The 21,132-nt window shown below is 45.9% G+C and overlaps 1 protein-coding gene across 1 annotated transcript in view; it reads left to right on the plus strand.

The window, feature by feature from the left end:
* Positions 1-21,132, plus strand: part of LOC146854032 (snaclec coagulation factor IX/factor X-binding protein subunit A-like) — a 78,881-nt gene that overhangs the window by 50,423 nt on the left and 7,326 nt on the right. Inside the window, exon 4 of the mRNA XM_085650481.1 lies at positions 5,401-5,476. Coding sequence (XP_085506607.1) covers positions 5,401-5,476 — 76 coding nt within the window. The remainder of the gene's footprint in view (positions 1-5,400; positions 5,477-21,132) is intronic.

Consider the following 21,132-nt stretch of genomic DNA (forward strand, 5'->3'; position numbering starts at 1 on the left):
CTTGGCATAAGCGTAATTCAGCAGAAGATAAAATGATGCTGAAGGAGGATACTGGAATCCAATATAGGGCTTGTAGGCCGGCATGTGCTACTTATTATTAAGTACACAATTCCACAGCCAGTAGCGCCCCCAAATAAATATTTCAGATTGTAAAGTTTTAATGAGATCGTGCCAATGTATTGCACCATCCCTCTCCCTCACAAACTGATTGGAACAAATTGGTGGAATTTTTCTGGCATAAGGGAGCTACCATCTATTCCCCCTTTGACAATTCTGCCTTTCCAGGTAAAACAATTACTGCAGCTATTGTCCTTGAAGAAAGATTGACATTCTTTCAGCCTTTGAAGACTGCCTACTTTCTGACTTTATTAAATGCCATTAAGTCATGTTCTCCCTCAGACATTCTGCCAACTGGACAAGCTACAAATAATGATCACTACACTCTTCCCCATCCTAGTTGACCTGGTGAATACCTCTTTATATTGTGGCATTATCCCAAGGGGATGGAAACATGTTTTGGTACTACCGCTATTTAAAAAAACCTTACTTGGAGGTATCGACATGGGCCATTTAGCTCCCTATTTCCCTGTTGCCTTTTTATGCTAAGATACTTGAGAAGCACAATAATGTCCAGCTGTCTGCATTCTTGGAATCATACATTGGGCTGCATTTTTCCCAATTTGGATTTTGATCAAGAGACAGCACTGAAACTGGTATGTTAGGCATTACAGGATGTCTTAGGCGCCTCAAGTTCTGGACAGCGGAGGAACTGAGGCTCTTACTCTTTTGGATTTAAGTGTTGCGTTTGACACCAGATGCTGGTGTTAGTGGATTTTCTCTTTCCTGGCTTCAGTCATTCTTGGAAGAGTGTTTCTTTCAGGTTATTGCTAAACTTCAGGAATCTTCTGTGTGTAGGTTACCCAATGGAGTTCCATAAGACTCCTCTCTGAGGCCGATAATATTTAACATATATGTCTGCACATTGAACTCCTATGTGGATGACAGGCAAATCATTATAACACTTTCCAGGATGGAGAACAGCACTTCACAACATGGCTCGCTGTCTGGAGAATGTGGCGAACTGGATGCGGCCTGACTGCATGAATTTAAATGGAAACAAGACGGATGTACAATGAATGGGTGGAGAGCCCCAGTTGTAAATGTAAATTAAATGTAAATTGATACTTGTATAGCGCACTACTCACCCGCAAGGGTCTCAAGGCGCTTGTACAAATACCGCTGTGGAACCCATCCTCGCTTTCCCTGTGAGGCGTCCACTTCTGGCCGTTGTGGAGATTAAGCAAGCTATTGCCCAGAGTTGCAGAGTGGGACTCCATGATTGGAATGGCACTGAGGCAAGAATTATCAGGTCCGTGGAATTTTTGAGCCCAAGACCCACCGAGGCGGGGAATTGAACCCTGGTCCCGGGATAGACCTCTGCCGCTCTAATCATTGAGCCACACTTCTCCACAGTTGTGGGGTCTCTATTGTTGGCAGGAGGAGTTAGGTACTTGCCCTTCCTTCCCTAGGCAGGTGATTAAGGATCTGAGTTTTTGGTTGAATGATAGGCTGACTATTGATCAACAAATCACTAAGGTAGTTGCATGTTATTTGGTCCTGCTCAGATACTTCTAAAAAAATGCTATGGCTACTACCGTCTGAGATCTGAAAAGCTATTGTGCAGGCATTAATAATCTAAATGTGCTATATCTGGGGGAGAAGCTATTTCTGGTCATTAAGGTCATTTGTGGCTGCACTGTGTAATTACATCACATTGATATTTAGAAAAAGAATATATTGCTTCCAGGACCACTAGGGTGCTAAGGCTGGGATGTAGTTAAAAGTCACAGCATTGACACATGGAAAGAAAGGTGCCTTTGCGATGCAGGGAACACTGATATTTGTGGATATGTCAGGTGGTTAGGTCATTAAAATATACACAAAGGGCTTGTATTTCATTTATATTAAAACCCTCAAAGTGGGGTTGTTTATGTGTAGCTCATTAATTGAATTATACTTTATTGACCAAATTAATTAAAATCTTTACAAATATAAAAAACTTTGCAGTATTTGACATATCAAGCACTAATACATAAAATCAGTGAGGCAACAATTCAATAAAACATAGGTGAACATGTGCTAAAGGGCTCATTAAGACAAATAAAGTAATTCCATGCAAAGTTAAAATCTGTAGCCAGAAGAAAAAGAAAACATACAGCAGTATAAAGTTAAGTGCATCCAGAACCATAGTCACTGGCAGGGTAGTGCAATACTTTCAAGACTGTGCTGCTATGGTACATGCACACTGGAGTAGACCACCATGGTTAGAGGCACAGAGCCTTCTGCATTGCAGGGAAATCAAGTGCTTGAAGTGCTTGTTCTTAGACTGGGAACTGGCTCTGGAGATGCAACGTTCACCTCTAGTGGCAGTAGTAAAAAAGTTATTTAATAAGCTGGGTACTATGGTACATGCAAGAGGCTAATGTATTTGTCAAATTTAATCTGTGCTGTAAGAGTGAACACCTGGGGAGAGAGTTACTAAGATTTTACGCTGAGTTTACCCAATAAAAGTGATGCAAATCGGGGAACATTAGTTTTTTCCAATTTACTTTGCGCTGGAAATAACCTAAAAGTAACACGAATCATCGCATAGTGCTGCCTTGCATTACTTAGCGCCAAGGGAGCGTACCATGGGTGCTGCATGGGCATTCGCATGCAGCCACCCAAGGTTTCTGATGCTAAACCCTATTTACTAAATAGACCAGACAGGGTTTAGCATCAGAAAACTGCGCCCTTTTGAAGTAGATGCAATGAAGGACAACTGCTTACATTTTTCCTTCTTTTTACAACTTTGTACGTGTTCTTCACTTTACAACACACGTGCAAGGTGGCAAAAGGGTTAAAATGAGTCTAGGCATGGTACTGTTTACTGGAGGGCTCTCTTTCCATTAAAAACCTATGCTAGACTCAGGAGAGCCCCCTTGCACTGTGGCGCAAAGGTGTCTCCATGGCGCACGGCAGCTGATCTCAGAGCCGGCGCTAGGGAGAGTGGAGGACAGAATGCCATATTTCAGTAAATGTGGCGCTCTCCTGCTCTCTTCTTCCCCTGCAGCGCAGTGCTGCATTGGTGGCTGCTGCACTGAGTTGTCTGAGTAAGCAATACACCTGGCCCCAAGTTTGTGGCCTTGTTGCACGTCTGTATGCCATTGGTGAGCAAGAGTGGTTCTAGCAGTGTGCGGCGTGGGAGTAAAAGTGCTGGGCAACAGCATAATACATTATTAAAAGACTCATACTTTGAGGATCTGAGTCTACAGTTGACTGTTTTGATTAAAGACTGACACTTGGGGTTTACTTCTTTGTATTACAGCCCTATTAGCCATGCAAGCATGATTTGTTTAAGGCAGCCTTTGCGAAGTGCACAGCAGAGACGAGGTTGAGGTCTAAAGCCCCACCGCTTGTAGTTGTTTTGATTTCATGAGATTATCCATTTAATTTGCCTTTTATAGTGTTTTTGTTAGTTTTTTTAGCGGTGGTTTTAATAGCGGCTCACGAAAGCTGCAGGTTATTCAGTATCAATCTGATCAATTTGGGGAGCGGCGATTGATCTTTGAGGTATTGCGACCAGGAATTCCCTTGTAGGGCACAGATCTTCTGGAGGACAGCTTTCATGGTGTTGAGCAGAGCTTTTCCAATCCCATAGTAGTTGTTTACAGAGGATGCCAGGCTTTCCCATGTTTGGCCCTCCAGACAGAACCAGCCTTACAAGGCTGTTCCGAGGCTTGTGATGGTAGCCTGAAGGCTATTGTGCATGCCTCGCGCTGGTATTGATCCATGATGTTAACTCATTGTCCACGGTAGGCTTCATGGCCATGCTCGTAATCCTTGGTAGGAAGGTTGCTGCTAGTACTCGAAGGATGGTAGAACCGGCTTTCCCAGGTGCAGCTTAGTTTTCACAGTCAAATTAATATTGATTCTGCCTTTGCCACAGTGTGCAGCATGTACTTTTTTGCTCCTCCTTTTGCTGTTATCCAAGCACCCAGGTAATTATACGCATCAGCAGATTCGATTTATAATGGAGCCAGTCTCCAGATAATGTTTTTTTTTTTACTGTATTCCTGAAGACTAGCACTTTAGTCTTCCTTAGTCTTAAGTCATTTGCCACTCTTCTGTTGGCCAAGCTGTAATTGTGCATGGTGTTGAGGGCTCTCCGTAGCCCAGTTCTGGAATGGTCCAGGAGGATGGTGACATCAGCACATTGTAATATTGTGACCTTGGTGCTTCCAACTTTAGGTGAGATAAGGTTTGCTTGTTTCAGTGCTGCGCCCATAGCCGCAGTGTAGCGATTGAGTATTAGGTACGCAAGCACGCGAAATTGCTCAAGGCCATATGTAATAAAAGCACCAAGATGTACATATTTGTGTCATGGCGGTGTAAATCCATATGGAATATATACCATGTTATCTTGAGAAACTGCACTAATAAATGTGCACTCACTTGTTTTTATTGCACTGCAAAAAACACATTTGAGGTTTATTACCACAGTACAGCAAACTGACACAAACAGATCACTTTTTACTTCTTCACAGATTGTAGGTAACAATGACTTTACCCTTGGAAACAGCTCCACTAATATTCACAAGGTCTCTTCAATGTGATTTTAACAGTATAATATGTAATTTTAACCATTATTGAGGAAGGGGGTGGGGCAATATGACTCACTTGTGTCTTTGCCTGCCGTGTCTTTGCCTGTCCAAAATTCATTCTATCTATCTATCTATCTATCTATCTATCTATCTATCTATCTATCTATCTATCTATCTATCTATCTATCTATCTATCTATCTATCTATCTATCTATCTATCTATCTATCTATCTATCATTAGCAAGGTTTTTTAAAACATTGGATATATGGTGGTAGAAAACAAACAAATTAATTTAACCCCTTCCCTGCTCATGACGGAGCCGCTCCGTCATGAGCCACGGTTGCCGTGTGCTCATGACGGAACGGTTCCGTCATGACACGCCCGTTGGCGGCTGCTCCGCCTACGCGGCGCTGTTTCCCCGCCTGTGCGGGGGGACAACGCAACTGGGCGGAGTCATGACGGAACCGTTCCGTCATGAGCACAGCCCAACCGTGGCTCATGACGGAGCGGCTCCGTCATGAGCACAGCGCCACCGCGCTGCCCCCCGCACCCCCCAGCACCGCGGCGGAATTCCCGCCGCGGTGAAAGGGTTAATAATGACACAGGCAAATGTAAAAGTATTTAAAACAAACAAGCTTGTATAAACAAAAATATATAGCTTGAGCATAATAATTTAGTAAATGAATGCAAGTGTCAATGCAGGACTTTTCATGCTTTTGGTTGCAATTTCAATAACATATTTTTCCCTTTCAATAGGACATGTTACCTGGAATGATTACCCTCTGACTCCATATGTATTCCCTTTTCCCTGCAAATATTATCTGGAAAATCGGTAAGGCTCCCCTACATTCTAACATTTTCTGGGAAAAAAGCTAAATCTTATAATGCATAGGACTTCCAATACATTAAAACATTCTACATTACAATAGCAATTTATCATGTTTCTCTAATGCAATACAATCAACACTCAAATCAACTGCTGTGGGGTCTGTTTCACTTAAGGTTTATTATTTGATATCAAGTGAGGATTTAATAGGTAAGAGTATACCCTCTGCAATAAAGATTTGGATTCTGTAATCAAATCAAATCAAATTAATCTTTATTTGAAAAAAAAATATTCATGAACGAATCGCACAGATAAAATGACAAAAGGATCTTAAAAGTCTATATAAATCCATAAAAGTGATCACGAATCATGGACAGTTAGTTATACTGAAGCAAGATGCCGGATACCAAGCTGGCAATAACTCAATGGTCATCAGGTTATAAGGCATTATAAAAGCATCAGATGAGGGATAATTAAAGGGCTATTCATTCTCATATCTTAAAATGTCCAGATATAGCAGATATTTCCTTCTTTGAATGACATATGACACTCACTGACATAAATTCACATCATTCAGATTACTAAAAAAATTAAAAGCATCTTTGTTATACATCATTTTCTATTTTAAAAATGATAGCCATTACATTTGTTTACTAAAATCCCTATATAAAAGTTACAAAAAAGTAAAACATATGTTGTAGTCCGATTGGAATAAAATAGACATTTGGGTAGCTTTTGGGAACAACCCATCTCCGGAAAAACCACCAAAAAGTGCAATGTGCCCAAAATCTTTGTTGAATATTTGTTACTAAAATGAAGTAGCTCTGAGCATTTAATTGTATATGGCCTGAGAGTTACATAGACACAGTTGATTTAGAACATTCTATCTTTTCTCAGTCAGTTATCCTTTTCTCCCTTAAAACCGAGTTTAAATCTTTCTTACTGAATTGTAACACTCCCTCCAGCTTATGGATTCTTTAATCATTAGGATCAGCACTGATAAGCTTGTTGCTTCACTTAGTAATGATGGAAATAGTGCAGCTCTATGAATTGATGATAGAGGAGTGTTCGAAAGGTATCATTTTGCCCTGTCACCCCCATTTTCAGCTGAATTGTACTGATGTAAACTGACTCTGACTGTATCCTGTACTCTGCCGACCAGGCCCAGGGTCAGTGCTATGTGTAAACAAGTACATGTAATAGGGTACACTTACAATTGATAATGACAGACCCTATATGTCCCTAGTGGATAATAGGGCCAGGGCTGCAATCTACCTATTAGTCCCTCGTAAAAATTGCGGCATGGAGGTTTAGAGGCCCAGCAGATTTCCTTTGCTTACATGTGTGCACTGCTGTGTGCCTGCTGCCCTTTTAAAGGCAGTCCTACCTTGCAGCCTGTCTTTAAAAGGAAATTCTTACAATTGGTATTGACAGACCCTATACATTTTTAATATATAATAGGACTATGGGGTTAAAACTTCCTATAAGTCCCTAGCATGTAATAGGGCATGGAAGGTTAGAGGCCCAACAGATATCCTGAACTTGCTTGTGTGCACTGCTGTGTGCTTGATGTCATTTCAAAGGCAGCCTGGCTTAGCAGACTGTTTTTAAAAGTACACTTTGTGCAAACTCGACTTTGGTTGTATGGGCACTTAAAGAGTGATAATCTACGTTATGTGTACATATTATGCACCCCCGGGTCTCCCCTACCGGTCCTAGGAGTGAGAGGCCATGTAACTAATCAGGGACCTTATAAAATATGTTTTTATGCCCTGGTGAGGAAAACCATTTCATGTTTTCCCCACTGTAGATTCCGAGCTCAATAGGCTCACATAGCAATACTTTATGTCTATATAACTACTGCTAGGAAAGGAATGGAAATAAGCAAGGATTGGTGTTGATAAATGAAACTATTTGTCACTGTTGAATTTATCATAACTAGTACAGAATGAATGAATGAATATTGAACTTATAGAGCGCTAAACTTTGCTCAAGGGCGTCAAGGCGCTATTGCGGAACTGAATGTGCAGACAAGATGACATGCTCAAACTGAAATCTGTGAAAAAGCCAGGTCTTCAAGACTTTACGGAAGAGAGGATGTGACACCTGACCAGAGAGCTCTTCCGGGAGGGAGTTCCACAACTTAGCAGCAGCAGTTGAGAAGGCTCTACCTCCCAATTTTGCATTGTTAAACCTCAGTACTGTTAACAGATTTTTATCTGCGGACCGGAGCTGTCTGGTGGGAGCATGGAAAATTGCCTTAATACCATCAGGGCCTGAGCCATAATAGGCATTATGAGTTAGGCACAGTGTTTTGAAAAGGATCCTAGAGTCCAGAGAAAGCCAGTGCAGCGTCATATAGAGGCTGTGACTGAATGGTATTTCTGTAGGCTCATCACCAGCCTGGCCACAGCATTCTGCACCAACTGCAGACATTGCACCAGACCTTTATTAATGCCCAAATAAAGGGCATTACAATAGTCCAATCTGGACATTATCAAGGCAATAAGAAAAAGTTATGTGAAGGAGAGAACTCTGCAGCTGGGGAGGATAGGTCTGGCAGAGGGGGCTTGGTAAATCAAACTGAGCTCAAAGAGAGACCAGACCAGTAAGGAATGCCAGGTGTACCTACCCCCACAACCTGTGCCCCAGCCAGATGGCAGGTTTAGGACAGAAATGTGTAGAGGTCAGGGGGAGGAGTGCTACTAGAAATAAGCCACACAGTGGGTTGATTTAGATAGCCCTTACTCCTCTGGAGAGAAATAATCCATGTTGGATTTTGGAAGTTCAGTTCTTTTTGGGACAACAAGTTGCTATACTATGAAGGAAGTTGTCATGCTTTTGGGTGGCGCTCAGTATTTTATTGGGCGGAGGTGCCCACCTGCTTTATGCCACAGAACACTGAATCAATGTGTTAGAGCTGCATAGTCTCTCAGATCTGCTGCCTGAAACTTTAAGGAAAAGAGGGACTGTGCTGCTGGAATCTGGATTTAAACTCAATGGCTGCGCCTGCTGCACAATCTGGTACTACAACCGGGGAACTATGCTTTGCTTCAAGAATGATCAAGGAATGGACTCCCTGCAAGCTACAGGTTAACAGAGCCCATTTGCATCATCTCCATTAATTTTCCCTATCTTGGAGTGCGTCCAGTGGACTTGTTAGGATTTGGCCAGGTGCACTATGAGAATTGGGATCCAGACAACCCAGAGACTTTCTAGGAGATTCTAGACCTTTGTATTGGTGATTTGGACACTTTGAACCTACAAGGAGGCCTTCAGGAAGCACCTGCTGATGTTTGGAGAACTTTTGTGAAAAAGCTTCATGAGGTGACCGGCCTGACCTCAACGGTCAAGCTGACTACCTTCAACAGGGACCTGGATTTCAGGTTCATCCCACTGAAAGCTCCGGAGCTCCAGACTTCCAGGATATGACTGGGGCCTCGCGACAAGTCAAGCTGGCGAATACTCTTTGAATCCGGCCTGCTGTGGAGGGTCAAGCGACGTCGGAAGGAAAAGCACCAGAAAAGTTTCTACATTCCGACCGGGGCCTCCGCGTAGTGTATTTGACCTGGGCACCATTGCGGCCAACCACAAACTTTGACTTTGTCCTTGTCAAGTGCAACCAGATGTCCCAGAATGGAGCTAAATGTTTTTAAGCACTATAACATGGTTAATATTTAGAAATTTATATCTCCGGTTTGCAACATTAGATGTTTGCCTTTTTGGTGTCTATTTGTTCATAAAAATATTTTCTATTTTCGTAAATTGGTATGTGTTTTTTTTTTTGTGCATTGCACCTTACTTATTTGATGTGTTGTCGTTTTTAAATGCTTTACACTCCTGTCCCTTAAGTTAGGCATGGCTGCTAATTGTGAGATCCCAAAGGTTGAGCAGGGGCTAATTTACTGAGACCATTACTGGACCCTATACCGTGCTGGTGTCCTTATTTCTAGTGGTGGGTGCATACTTACCCCTACCAAAAACCCACTTTCCAACATTTGGTGTTCAGAGGTGTGGATACAGACATGTGTTTAAAGTACACCATACAGTAATTAGATAAGATCTTTAAAAGTCATCTAAATTGTCTCAGAACAAAATGTTTGATTTTTGAATTCTTGAAATTTGGACCTAATTGATTTTTTTTTAACTACAGATTTTATTGATTTTTCGTAGTACCAAATGGACGAGACCCGACCAGCAACATACAGTTGAAATGCATAGACTTTAGGTACTGAAAATTTTCACCCCAGCAGGTCTGCAGAACATCAGACCCGAAACAGCCCCCCGCCCCCCTCCCCCAACCACGCACCATACATACCATCCAAAATGTAATACAAACACCTTGAAGGAGTTCCCGTCCACGTCTGAATGCTTCTAGCACATTAAATCGGTAAATCATTTACCACAAGCTGTTCAAGAGGATCGCGGATTACCAGCTGCGTTAGTAAGGACAAATCGATACCCGAAATTTGGCCCACCTGGCCCAGATCTTCTCATGTTTTTGTGGACAGCCCCTCGTCTGAAAAACAGCAATCTGCGCAGACAGGCACCTATCCATGGCCTTTTTCCAATTCGCTACACATGGTGGGGATGTATCCTTCCAGTGTTGTGCAATGTCCCGCTTTATCAATGTAAGGCCCAAGAACAGAAGGTGTCTTTTATATCTGTTCCCCTCAATGTCTTCCGTACTGTGAAGGAGTGTCAGGCTAGGGTCTGCAGGAATGTCCCATACCAATGCCCACCCCATGCAAGACAGGACGCCCGACCAGAAGTGTTGCAGTGCCCCACAGCTCCATACCGTATGAAGATATGAGTCACAGCAGAGGCAGCCGGGGAACTGAATAGACCCCATCTTCCAGAGGCAGAGGCATGTGTAATATATCCTGTGGAGATATTTAAATTGGATCAGCCTGTATCTAGTGGAGACTGCATAGTACCTGGGGCTAGCCAGCGCATCAACCCATTTGTCATCTGTCAGAGCCGGCAAGTCAGCCTCCCATGCGGCTCGGGTCTAATGTATAGTGGTCTTGGAGTGTGTGGTGAGCGTTTGATATATTTGCCGAAATTTGTGGGCCCCCAAACCACCCATCAACAGTTGACCCTGCAACGGAAGAAACTCAGGTATAGAAGTGAGATGCCGTATCAGGGGGAACAGAGCATGGCGAAGCTGTGAATACCTATGGAACTGTGATTTGTGAAGGTCGTAATCTTCCTGCAACCTCTGGAAGGACATAGGTGTGGACCCCTGCACAACATCCCAAAGTGTGGATATCCCAAAATCGTCTCACCTACGAAAGCCCACTAGTGACGAGACAGGCCGGAGGTGTGATCCCTGCCAGAGGGGAGTAGCCCGGGTCAGCATATCCCACCATCCCATAGACCGGACAACCCGCCTCCATAACTGGGAAGCGCCTCTAAGGACGAGCTGCTGTACAGGAGGTGGAGCAGCAGGGTGTCCGCCATGAAGAGCCGCTCCACGGAATAGGCTGGGTCACCTTGGGAACCATACCACCATTCATTAATGACCAGGAGCTGCGAAGCCCAGTAATATGTCCTTACATCGGCCGCTGCAATCCCACCGCAGTATGTAGACTGGACACACGTCGCAAGCGCCACCCGGATAGCACCTCCCTGCCAGAGGAACCTATTCAGGAGTGCCTTCATTTGGAGGAACCACGACAGGGAGATAGGATACGGATAATTCTGCAGCCGATGTAATATGCGCAGTAAAGACACCATTTTGAAAATTGCGGACCTACTGTATAGCGTTAGGGGTAGATGGGACCACACGGTCGTCTCGTCATGGAAAGCAGGGAGCAGCGGGGCGACATTGCGTGACCAAGCCTCGTTAGGACATCGTGTGATATAGACCCCGAGGTACTTGAAGCTCGCATCCACAATGATTAGTTGTGAGGCCCAAGCCTGACTCCTCTGCTCACCATATATGGGGAACAGAATAGATTTGGACAGGTTAGCGCAGAGCCCGGAAGTCTAACCAGAAATCCACAGGATTTGGAGCACACGGGGCCCGGAGGCCCAGGGATCCGAGATAAAGAACAGGACGTTGTTAGCATATAGCGCAATTCTGTCCGAACACTCCGATGACCAGTCCAGTCCCCGGAGGACAGCATCTAGGCGCACCCACGTGGCTAATGGCTCGATCGCCAAGGCAAGTGGGGAAAGGGGGCGAGCAGTGTACATCTGTATGAACCGATGCACTTAGGTCTGTATATATTAACTTCACATAGGCCCTGAAGCGGGGTCCCAGGTTGACAACCTCCAAGAGTTTAAAAAGATAGGTCCAGCTCAACGAGTCAAATGCCTTATCTATGTCCGCCAGCAGGACCGCTGCTGGACGTCTCAGACGATGAGCTTCCGCCACTGTCCGTCTGATATTGTGTCTGGTGGAGCGTTGTGGCATAAAGCCAGCCTGATCTGGATGCGCCAGATCTTGGATACACGTGCAGAGGCGGTCGGCCAGAACCTTCCCTAGCAGTTTAGGCTCAAAATTCAACAAGGAGATGGGGCGATACGAACCTGGGTCTTCCAGAGGGTGGCCCGGTTTGAGGAAGACTATGATTTCGGTGTGTCGCCAGTTTGGGGGCAGGATACACTGCTCCGCGGCCTTGTGTAGCGCCTTAAGCAAATAAGGTCCAAGAGTACCCACGTGTGGGCGCAAGAAGTCACACGGGAACCCGTTGGGGCCTGGGGTGGGTATTGGATAATGCCGCCCGCAGCTCGTCGAGGGATATGGGTGCGTCCTGGGCGTCGCGCTGCGCATCTGAAAGGCGACTGGGAGGAATAGCTGTAAAAAAATCATCTATATGGGATTCAACAATTACCTCGCGTTCCTCATAAAGCGCCACGTAAAAGTCGGCAAAGGCCTGAACCACAGCCTCAGGGGAGGCGCACATGTCGCCGTCCGGAGACCTCAGTAGGGGGACCAGAGTCGGGGACGCCCTGGCCTGGCAAAGCCTATGGAGCATCTGGCTGAACTTATCGCCCCATTGATATAGTCTGTATTGGGTTGCCAACCAGCCCTCTTTAGCACTATCCGTAAGCAGCTGATGGAGCTGCTGCTGAACATGCAGCATATTACGACGGGCAGTGGGGTCCGAGCCCTCCACCACTCGAGATTGCAGATGGATCTGACGGTCCTCCAGGTACCGTATCTGTGTCAGGCAATTCTATTTCTCCCCTGTGCGATAGCTAATGTCTGTTCCCCTAATCATGGGCGACTAAATTGATTTTTAATCCATTGTTATGCTTTTTCTACGTTTTGTCTTATTCTGATTGTAGTTGCTGAGACCCAAAACAAGGGATACCATAGAGCTGGATCTGGCTTTACTTACTACGTTCAAAGTGGCGGAACATAGGGTTCTATGTAAGGCTAGGGGACTACCTGCTATTAACAAAATGAAGAAGGCAGAGTTGGTTAGGTCACAGAAATCCAGGGCCTGGGTCAGCCCAAGAACTTGAATGGCAGGGGGAGGCTGACCTCCTCCCCAACGTCACCCAGGAGGAGGGTGATAATGATGTCACCTCCATTGCATACAACACTAGGTACATAATTCTAGATGGTGAGAGGAGGGCAGGTTACCCCACACAGGAACTACTGCTGTCCCATGCAGAGAGGCCGCTGAAGGCTCAACTAGCTTTAATAGCTTTGGAGCTGACTGCATTTGAAAGGTCCCTTTAAGATGAGGGAGGTTCACCCCAAGCACTGGGGCTTATTTTTGTGGGAACTGTTCCCAGTCGCTAAGAGGGATCCTGACCCTGCAGGAGGATGAGGCGAAATCTTACTCCCGCATGAGACAATGCTTAGTTAAGACGTTTGGTCTGACCCCAGAACAATACAGGGTAAAGTCCAGGGAAACCCAGAAGGTAAACACCCAGTCCTGGGTGGACTATGTTGACATCTCAGTGAAGGCACTAGAAGGCTGAATTGGTGGTAACCAAGTAAAACCATATGAGGGATTGCGTATGTTGTTTTTGAAAGAACACATTTTAACTCATTGAGAAGTTGCGCCAGTATCCAATAGACTCTAAACTGACTAGCCCTAAAAGGCTGGGGGAGTTAACCGATGAGTGGGTGAGAACCCGGGTTTCCAATCAGTACCAGGGGGTAATCAGGAGAAGGGAGGACAGGTCTCCCCAAGGGAAAAGCCCAGGGGAAAGAAGGTCAAAAACAGAAGGAGCCATCCGGAGACCTATGAAAACCTTAACCAGGAGGGGAGGGGGGGCGAGCCAATCCAAGTTCAATGGGAAGGGGTATCAAGGAAACAAGGAAAGAATGGTAGGTTCTTTGATCCCTCAAAGGTGGAAAAGCACTTTGACTGGAAAGAACCAGGGCACAAGAAGCCCCCCGATGGGTGGGCAATCCGCAAGGATTGCTAGTGTAAGTGTGGAGGTGTAGAGTGCCCTAGAGAAGGGTAAGGAAGTGACAGAGCCAACCTTGGTGTCCCTGGGTGGGATGGATATTGCAACCCTGACAGCCTTACCTACAAGAATAAATAAGTACAGGCAGACGCCTACCATCAATAGAACTGAGGTTGAGACTCTGGGAGACACAGGAGCCAGGATGACTATGGTTATGGACACAATGGTGTCTAAAGAGCAGATCTTACCTGCTGAGTGTCACCAGGTGACCTATGCAGACAGTAGGACCAAACTCCATGCAATGGCTATGGTTGATTTGGAATGGCGAGGCGTGACAGGCCCTATGAAGGTAGTTGTGTCTCTTGAACTAACAGTACAGTGTTTACTGGGAAATGATCTCAAAGCATCTGAATGTTCAGAGGTGGACAGAGGGATCCATATGAAAATATTGGGGCTTCCTGAGTTGGCATGTGCTGTAATCCAGTCAAAGGATAGCCAGAAGGGAAATGATGGACACTTTGACCCAGTGGCGGCTGCAGTTGACATGAAAAGGGTGGGGGCGGGGGCAGGGGAGAGGGGCAGACAGGAAAAGAACAAGAAAAAAAAGAAAAAAAAAAGTACACCTACCTACCTGCTGCTGTCCATGGCCTCTAGGATCCTCTTCTCCCACACCTCATCTCGTGCTCTCTCTGCTCCAGGAACTGCAAACTGCAGTTCCCATGTTTGTTGTCCCAGACTCCTCTATGGCCAATCCTAGCACTTCTCGAGAAGTGCTGTGATTGGCCTGAACATGCTTGCTTTCTGCTCCAAAGGGGACCGGAAACCTGCGCCTGCTGTTCTCACCACGCAGCAATGCAGATTGGGTTAGGGGGAGGTCAGTGCGCACTGACAGCAGTGCCCAGTGCACACCACTTTAGCTGCTGATGGCCCTGCCCCCAGGACTTGGATGATGTTTGCGGTGTTCTAACCAGCTCCTACAGGTAAAACAAAATGATAATAAAGCAGTTGTAATAATTGCTTTTTTATCATTGTATTTTACCTATTTACCTGCTGCTTCCAGCAGTGGGGCAATGCTCTTCTGCCATAATAGAGGAGCCGCCCCTGCTTGGACCATGGAACAATGGGCCAAGCTTCAATGGACAAGGGCACTGGGTCTGGTAAGCCAGCCTATGGAACTCCAGAGGTACAGCAGAAATCTGGCCCTGAGTAGAGGATCTGGCCTCTGATGATGGGTCTCCATTCCTGCCTGAGATGGCAGACTTGGCAGACCTGACAGGAGTAGGTGGACCCTCCCAAGAGGAGTTTTGGCAGGGTCAGAAAGACTGTCCCACGCTTGAGGGCTTGAGGTAGATCGCCTTAAAGCAAGAATAAGGAGATGACAGTGAGTTCCACAGAATCTACTGGGAAGATGGACTGCTCTACGCTGAGGCAAGAAACCTCAAGAAAGGGTCCAAAAGGAGGTTGGTGGTGTCCAAGAAGCACAGAGAGTTCATCCTGACTTTAAGTCATGATATCCCCTTGGCAGGACATTTGGGGCAGAACAAGACATGGAACTGGTTGGTAAATCAGTTCTACTGGTCCCATATGTCTGAGAAGGTTAAGGAGTTTTGTAGCTCCTATGTCACCTGTCAGGCCAGTAGCAAGACAGAGGGCATGTCAAAGGCTCCATTGATACCACTGCCAGTGGTTGGGACTCCCTTTGAGAGGGTGGGGTTAACATTGCTGCTCCCCCAAAACCCTCAATAAGCATATTCTGGTGGTAGTGGACCATGCCACAAGATACTCTGAGGCAATACCCCTCAGAACAGTCAGTTGCTAGGGCCCTACTTGGTGTATTCACCAGAGTGGGCTTCCCAAAGAAGGTTGTTGCAGATAGGGGCACACACTTACTCTCCAGCAATCTGAAAGCGATGTGGGATGAATGTGGTGTACCTATTTTAAGGCTTTGTTTTTGAAACATTGTTTTATACTTTGCTTTTTAAACCTTTTAAACCACATATTGCTGCTACTCACTTGCACGCCTTCTTGCCCTCAATCCTCGCGTGTTCTGTTACATCCTCGCGCTGTGGAGGAAGGGTCCGGCCATCTTGGGTGAGGGAGGGGTAGCGCTGCAGCTGCTCGACGCCTCCCGCCCTCCCAGAGTACTTAACTAGCCAAGTAGCGCAGCGCGCTGACTTTGCACTGGTCTCTCCCCTGAGGCGGAAGCCGGGGGTTTTATTTAGTTGCTTGCAATTTTAAGGCTTTGTTTTTGAAACATTGTTTTATACTTTTCTTTTTAAACCTTTTAAACCACATATTGCTGCTACTCACTTGCACGCCTTCTTGCCCTCAATCCTCGCGCGTTCTGTTACATCCTCGCGCTGTGGAGGAAGGGTTCGGCCATCTTGGGTGAGGGAGGGGTAGCGCTGCAGCTGCTCGACGCCTCACGCCCTCCTCACGCGGATATAAGAGAATGTACATCCGTCCGCGCAGCGGGCGAGCGCAGCGGGCGAGCGTAGCGGGTGAGCGCAGCGGGCGAGCGCGGCGGGCGCGCCAGCGGCGCGCCAAAGGCAAGCCCGTCTGCGCCTGGCCCGTGCCCAGGGCCATGACCCCTGATTCATCCGTCTCACAACTCAAGCAAACTTATTCACGTTCGACTCTAATGAGGCTTCAACCCACCCACTCCCCTCAATGCATCAAACACGATTTTGTACAGCTAACTAAGGCTGCCAACCTGATCTGTCCACACTGCAACACCATGATTCGGATTAACAACACTAAGGTGCTCCTTAATTTGCAAAATGATCCTAACGAAGTGGTCATCCTTATGGCCCTCATTAATGCGCGCTCTTTGGGCAAACACAGCCAAGAAATTGCGGACCTCATCACCGACAACAACTTAGATGTACTGTACATCACGGAAACCTGGACAGATGACTCTTCGGGCCCCGACCTTGCTGTGGCAGTCCCTCCTGGTTACAAAGCCTATCGCCAGGATAGGGTTGGTAAAAAGGGAGGGGGCTTAGCTATCATAATTAGAGAGCGGTTCGAAGTTCGAACAGCACTTATCCCTGCCACCGCATGTGAAGCCATGCACTTTAATATAAAGTTTACAGCCCTCTTTAACTTCAAGGGAGTGCTTCTATATCGTTCCCCTGGGACTAAAGCAGGCTTCCTAACCAACCTTAGCGCAATTACTGAATGTATAGCCACCGAAGAGTCAGCCACAATGATGGGTGATGTGAACTTTCATTTAGAACAATTGAATGACAGGGACACCGTTGCCCTCATCTCAGACCTAGAAATAATGGGTCTTAGACAACTGGTCACCGTCTCCACTCACAAGGCAGGACATACGCTGGATGGAATTTTCTCCAACGTAGAGGGCCTGCATATATTAAATATTTTGCCCATGCCTTGGACAGATCATTTTGCCATACTCAGCGGTCTGAAAATTAAGGAACCACTGAGGAATAAGGTTATATCTACGAAGCCACATCCCTTCAAAGTATGGAAGAGTTTAGACCTGAATAAATTCTAAACTCTACTGGATAAAACTTGCCCTATCTTATCTGATGACCCCATTACCGCCACCAACAAATTTCATGATTGGTTCGGCAAGGCCTCAAATCTCCTGGTACCCACCAAGCGCTATTCTAGGAATAGAAGCACACCTACTGCTCCATGGTTTACTGAAGAACTAAGAGCCCAAAAACAAATAAGCAGGAAAAAAGAAAGGCAATGGCGCAGAAGTTATGACGCCAAAATTAAGACCATATACAAAGAATCACTGGCCACCTATAAATCAATGATTGTCGCAACCAAAAAAATATATTTTTCGGAGCAAATTGAAACCGCCTAAAACTCCAGTAGACAATTATTCACCATAACTAAAACACTGACTGGAAATGCGCCAGACCTAAATCCCCCCCGTCTGAATTACTCTGTGACGCGTTGTCTGAATTCTTCTATTCAAAGGTTAACGACATCTACCAAGCTTTCTCCTCTAAAAACAACATCAGCAAAGTCTCCCCTGCCCACACTGTCTCCAGTAATACTTTGACCAGCTTTAGGACCCTCTCTACTGACCAAATAACAACTATCATGAAATATATTAAATCAGGTTTGGCTTTGGACCCTTGCCCCTCTTCAGTATTTTCCATGGTCATGGCCACTACTGTCCCAGTCATCACACATGTCTGTAACACCATACTGACCTCCGGGAGCTACCCAGACTGTCTCAAAAATACTCTGATTAAACTCTTGCTAAAGAAACCTTGCTTAAACAAAGAAGAGCTTAAGAACTACAGGCCCATAGCTAGTCTTCCTTTCCTAGCTAAAGTGGCAAAAAAAGCGATGAACCAGCTGCTTTCAGAGCATTTAGAGACATATCAGCTCCTGGACGATACAGTATGGCTTCCGCAAATACCATGGCACGGAAACTGCCCTCCTCAAGGCAGCCGATGATATTAGAATCATTTGTGATCAGGGCATGACAGCGCTGCTTGTATTGCTTGATCTCTCGACAGCCTTCGACACGGTCGACCATAAGATCTTTGTGGACCATGTCGGGAAGATGGGTATTGACCATACGGCAAGAGATTTACTCTCCTCCTTCCTGGCCAACAGAACACAGGTGGTCACTTTGGGGCCATATCAATCAGCCAAGCTGTCACTCCAGTGTGGCGTTCCTCAAGGCTCGTCCCTGAGTCCGACGCTATTCAATATATATGTGTCGGACCTTCCTGGTTTAATCAAGGCATTTGGGATGTGCCTAATCTCAAACGCAGACGACACGCAACTGGTGCTGGCCATCAAGGGTGAAGGGACGGAAGTGGCAGAGCGCTTCCAAAATGCCATGAGCTTGATAGGAGAGTGGATGGCAGGTAACTGTCTAAAGCTTAACTCCGATAAAACGGAGGTGGTCATCTTTGGATCCCTTTCTCCGACTTGGCCCGCTCCTTGGTGGCCTCCAGCTTTCGGCACTCCACCCAGCCCGACTTCAAAGGTCAGGAATCTGGGAGTTATCTTTGATGATCATCTCAACTTCATGGCACATGCTAATAAAGTAGCAGCGACAGCCCACTACAAATTCAAGATGATAAGGAAAATCATCCCATTCCTCCCAAATGCGGCTGCCAAAACATTGGTTAATTCCTTGGTCCTTTCATCCTTGGATTACTGTAACGCGCTTTTCCTAAATAGCCAAACCAGAGTTACAAAGAAACTACAAACTATACAGAATGCGGCAGCCCGTCTTCTGTCCAGAACACCCAAGTTTGCACCCATTGCTGATACCATCAGGACATTCCACTGGTTAACGATCAAAAATAGGATCAAGTTTAAATCTCTCTGTATTGTCTATAAGGTACTACATGATCAAGGTCCACGCCCTCTTAAGGACCAGATCAAACTCTAAAGACCGACTAGACAACTTAGATCCACGACCCTCAATCAACTAGTGGTTCCACGCAATAAAACAGTTTCCTGGGGTGATCGCCATTTTGCGGTAGCAGCACCCAAGATCTGGAATACTCTGCCACAACAAATCAGATCCAGTAAATCACTACTCCAGTTTCGCAAGAGCCTGAAAACCTGGCTGTTTAACCAGTAAATCTTTTCGGTCTCTCCAATGTTGGGGAGAGTCAGCTGCCCAGTCAAGCGCCGAGACGCCTACGGGTATTCGTTCGCGCTCTATAAATGCCAAAAATAAATAAATAAATACAAGTTCACCACATCATATCGCCCCCAGAATAATTATCTGGAGGAAAGGTTCAACAAGCCACTGAGGGGCATGATCAATGGGTTATCTAATAAACTCAGGAGGAGATGGGATGTTATCATCCCATGCCTACTATTTGCCTAAAGGGAGGTCACACAAATAGGGGTTGTTTAAGTCCCTTTGAGCTGTTGTTTGGGTACCCTTTGAGGGCGCCATTGTGCCTGCTGGGAGAGTCTTTGGAAAAGCCTCTCAAGAAAGTAAAGGAAAATGTACTTGACTATGTTCTAGGCATGTCAGAGTACTGGAACATGGCAGGCAGTAAACTGGAGGCCAGCTAGGAGCTCATGAAGCACTGGTATGATCAAAAAGCTGCAATGCCTGAGTAAACTTCAGGACAGTTTTTGTGAGTGTTGGAACCTGTAGCTTCTAGGGCCCTCCTTGACAAGTGGACTGGGCCATATGCAATCTTTAAAAATAAGTGTGAGGTTACCTATCTGGTAGACTTACACAACCCCAGGAACCCTCTTAGGGTCCTGCATGTCAATAAATTGAAACCCTACCATGACAGGGCAGACATGACCATGTTATTGGTCAGAGATGAGAGAGAAGAAGATGAGATTGAACCAGTGCCTGACCTCCTTTCCAAAAATGTGCAAGATCGGTCAGTGGAGGGTTTTGAACTCTCCCCCAAATTGACAGGCCTGCAGCACAGAGACTACATTCAGGCTTCTGGGGCAGTTTGCTGGTCTGTTCTTTTTGAACCCAGGCATCAATGATTGGTGTGTGCACCACATTGCCACTGGTGACAGTCTACCTGTCAAAAATTAATTGTAGATGTTGTGTAACCAGGTTAGAACCAGCATCTATTCAAAGGTGGCTGGGATGCTGGAGTTGGGGATAATTGAGCCTTCTGACAGTCCATGGGCCAGCCCAGTAGTGCTGGTGCCCAAATCTAATCACCGGGGATAAAGAAGGGTTAAGGTTCTGTGTGTACTACAAAGGAATGAATGCAGTCACTAATACTGATGCTTTGTTTTCCACCTAAATGCAATCTTTCTGACTCCTTTTTGCCTCTATAAGCCTTGTCTTCCTCCCGGCTATTAAAACATTATGCCTTGCTTTTCCCTCCATAAACCTCTTTTTCTCCCTTCTATTTGTGAACTTCTCTCCAGCAAATTGTGACTCTTTCTCCCCTGCTTTGTAACATTGCATCTTTTTCCTAATAATTTTCTGATTTCCACCTTAACGTAACTTCTTCCCCCACACACTTCCCACCTTCTCCTAACTCTGCCCAGTACCACACCCCTCCCAGGAACTGGCCTAATTGAGGCGACACACTTCCCCATTGAGCAGGTCCCTGGGCCAGCTCCTTGTGCTGCAGGCTGAGCTCCCTCTAAAGCCTGTAACTGTTGTCAGCTAGTTACCTCACCACTGCTCTCAGCCTTTCCCCATAACAATGTTATCCTTCCACCTAACTTTAACCTTTTTGCCTCCATAAACAGTCTTTTTTCCGGCTCAGACATGAACCTTTTGCCTCGTTTTTGCCCTCATAAACACTCTTTTCCAGCCTAAACGCAACCTT

The sequence above is a fragment of the Triturus cristatus genome, chromosome 4_1 (genome assembly GCF_964204655.1).
Source record: "Triturus cristatus chromosome 4_1, aTriCri1.1, whole genome shotgun sequence".
Taxonomy (NCBI): domain Eukaryota; kingdom Metazoa; phylum Chordata; class Amphibia; order Caudata; family Salamandridae; genus Triturus; species Triturus cristatus.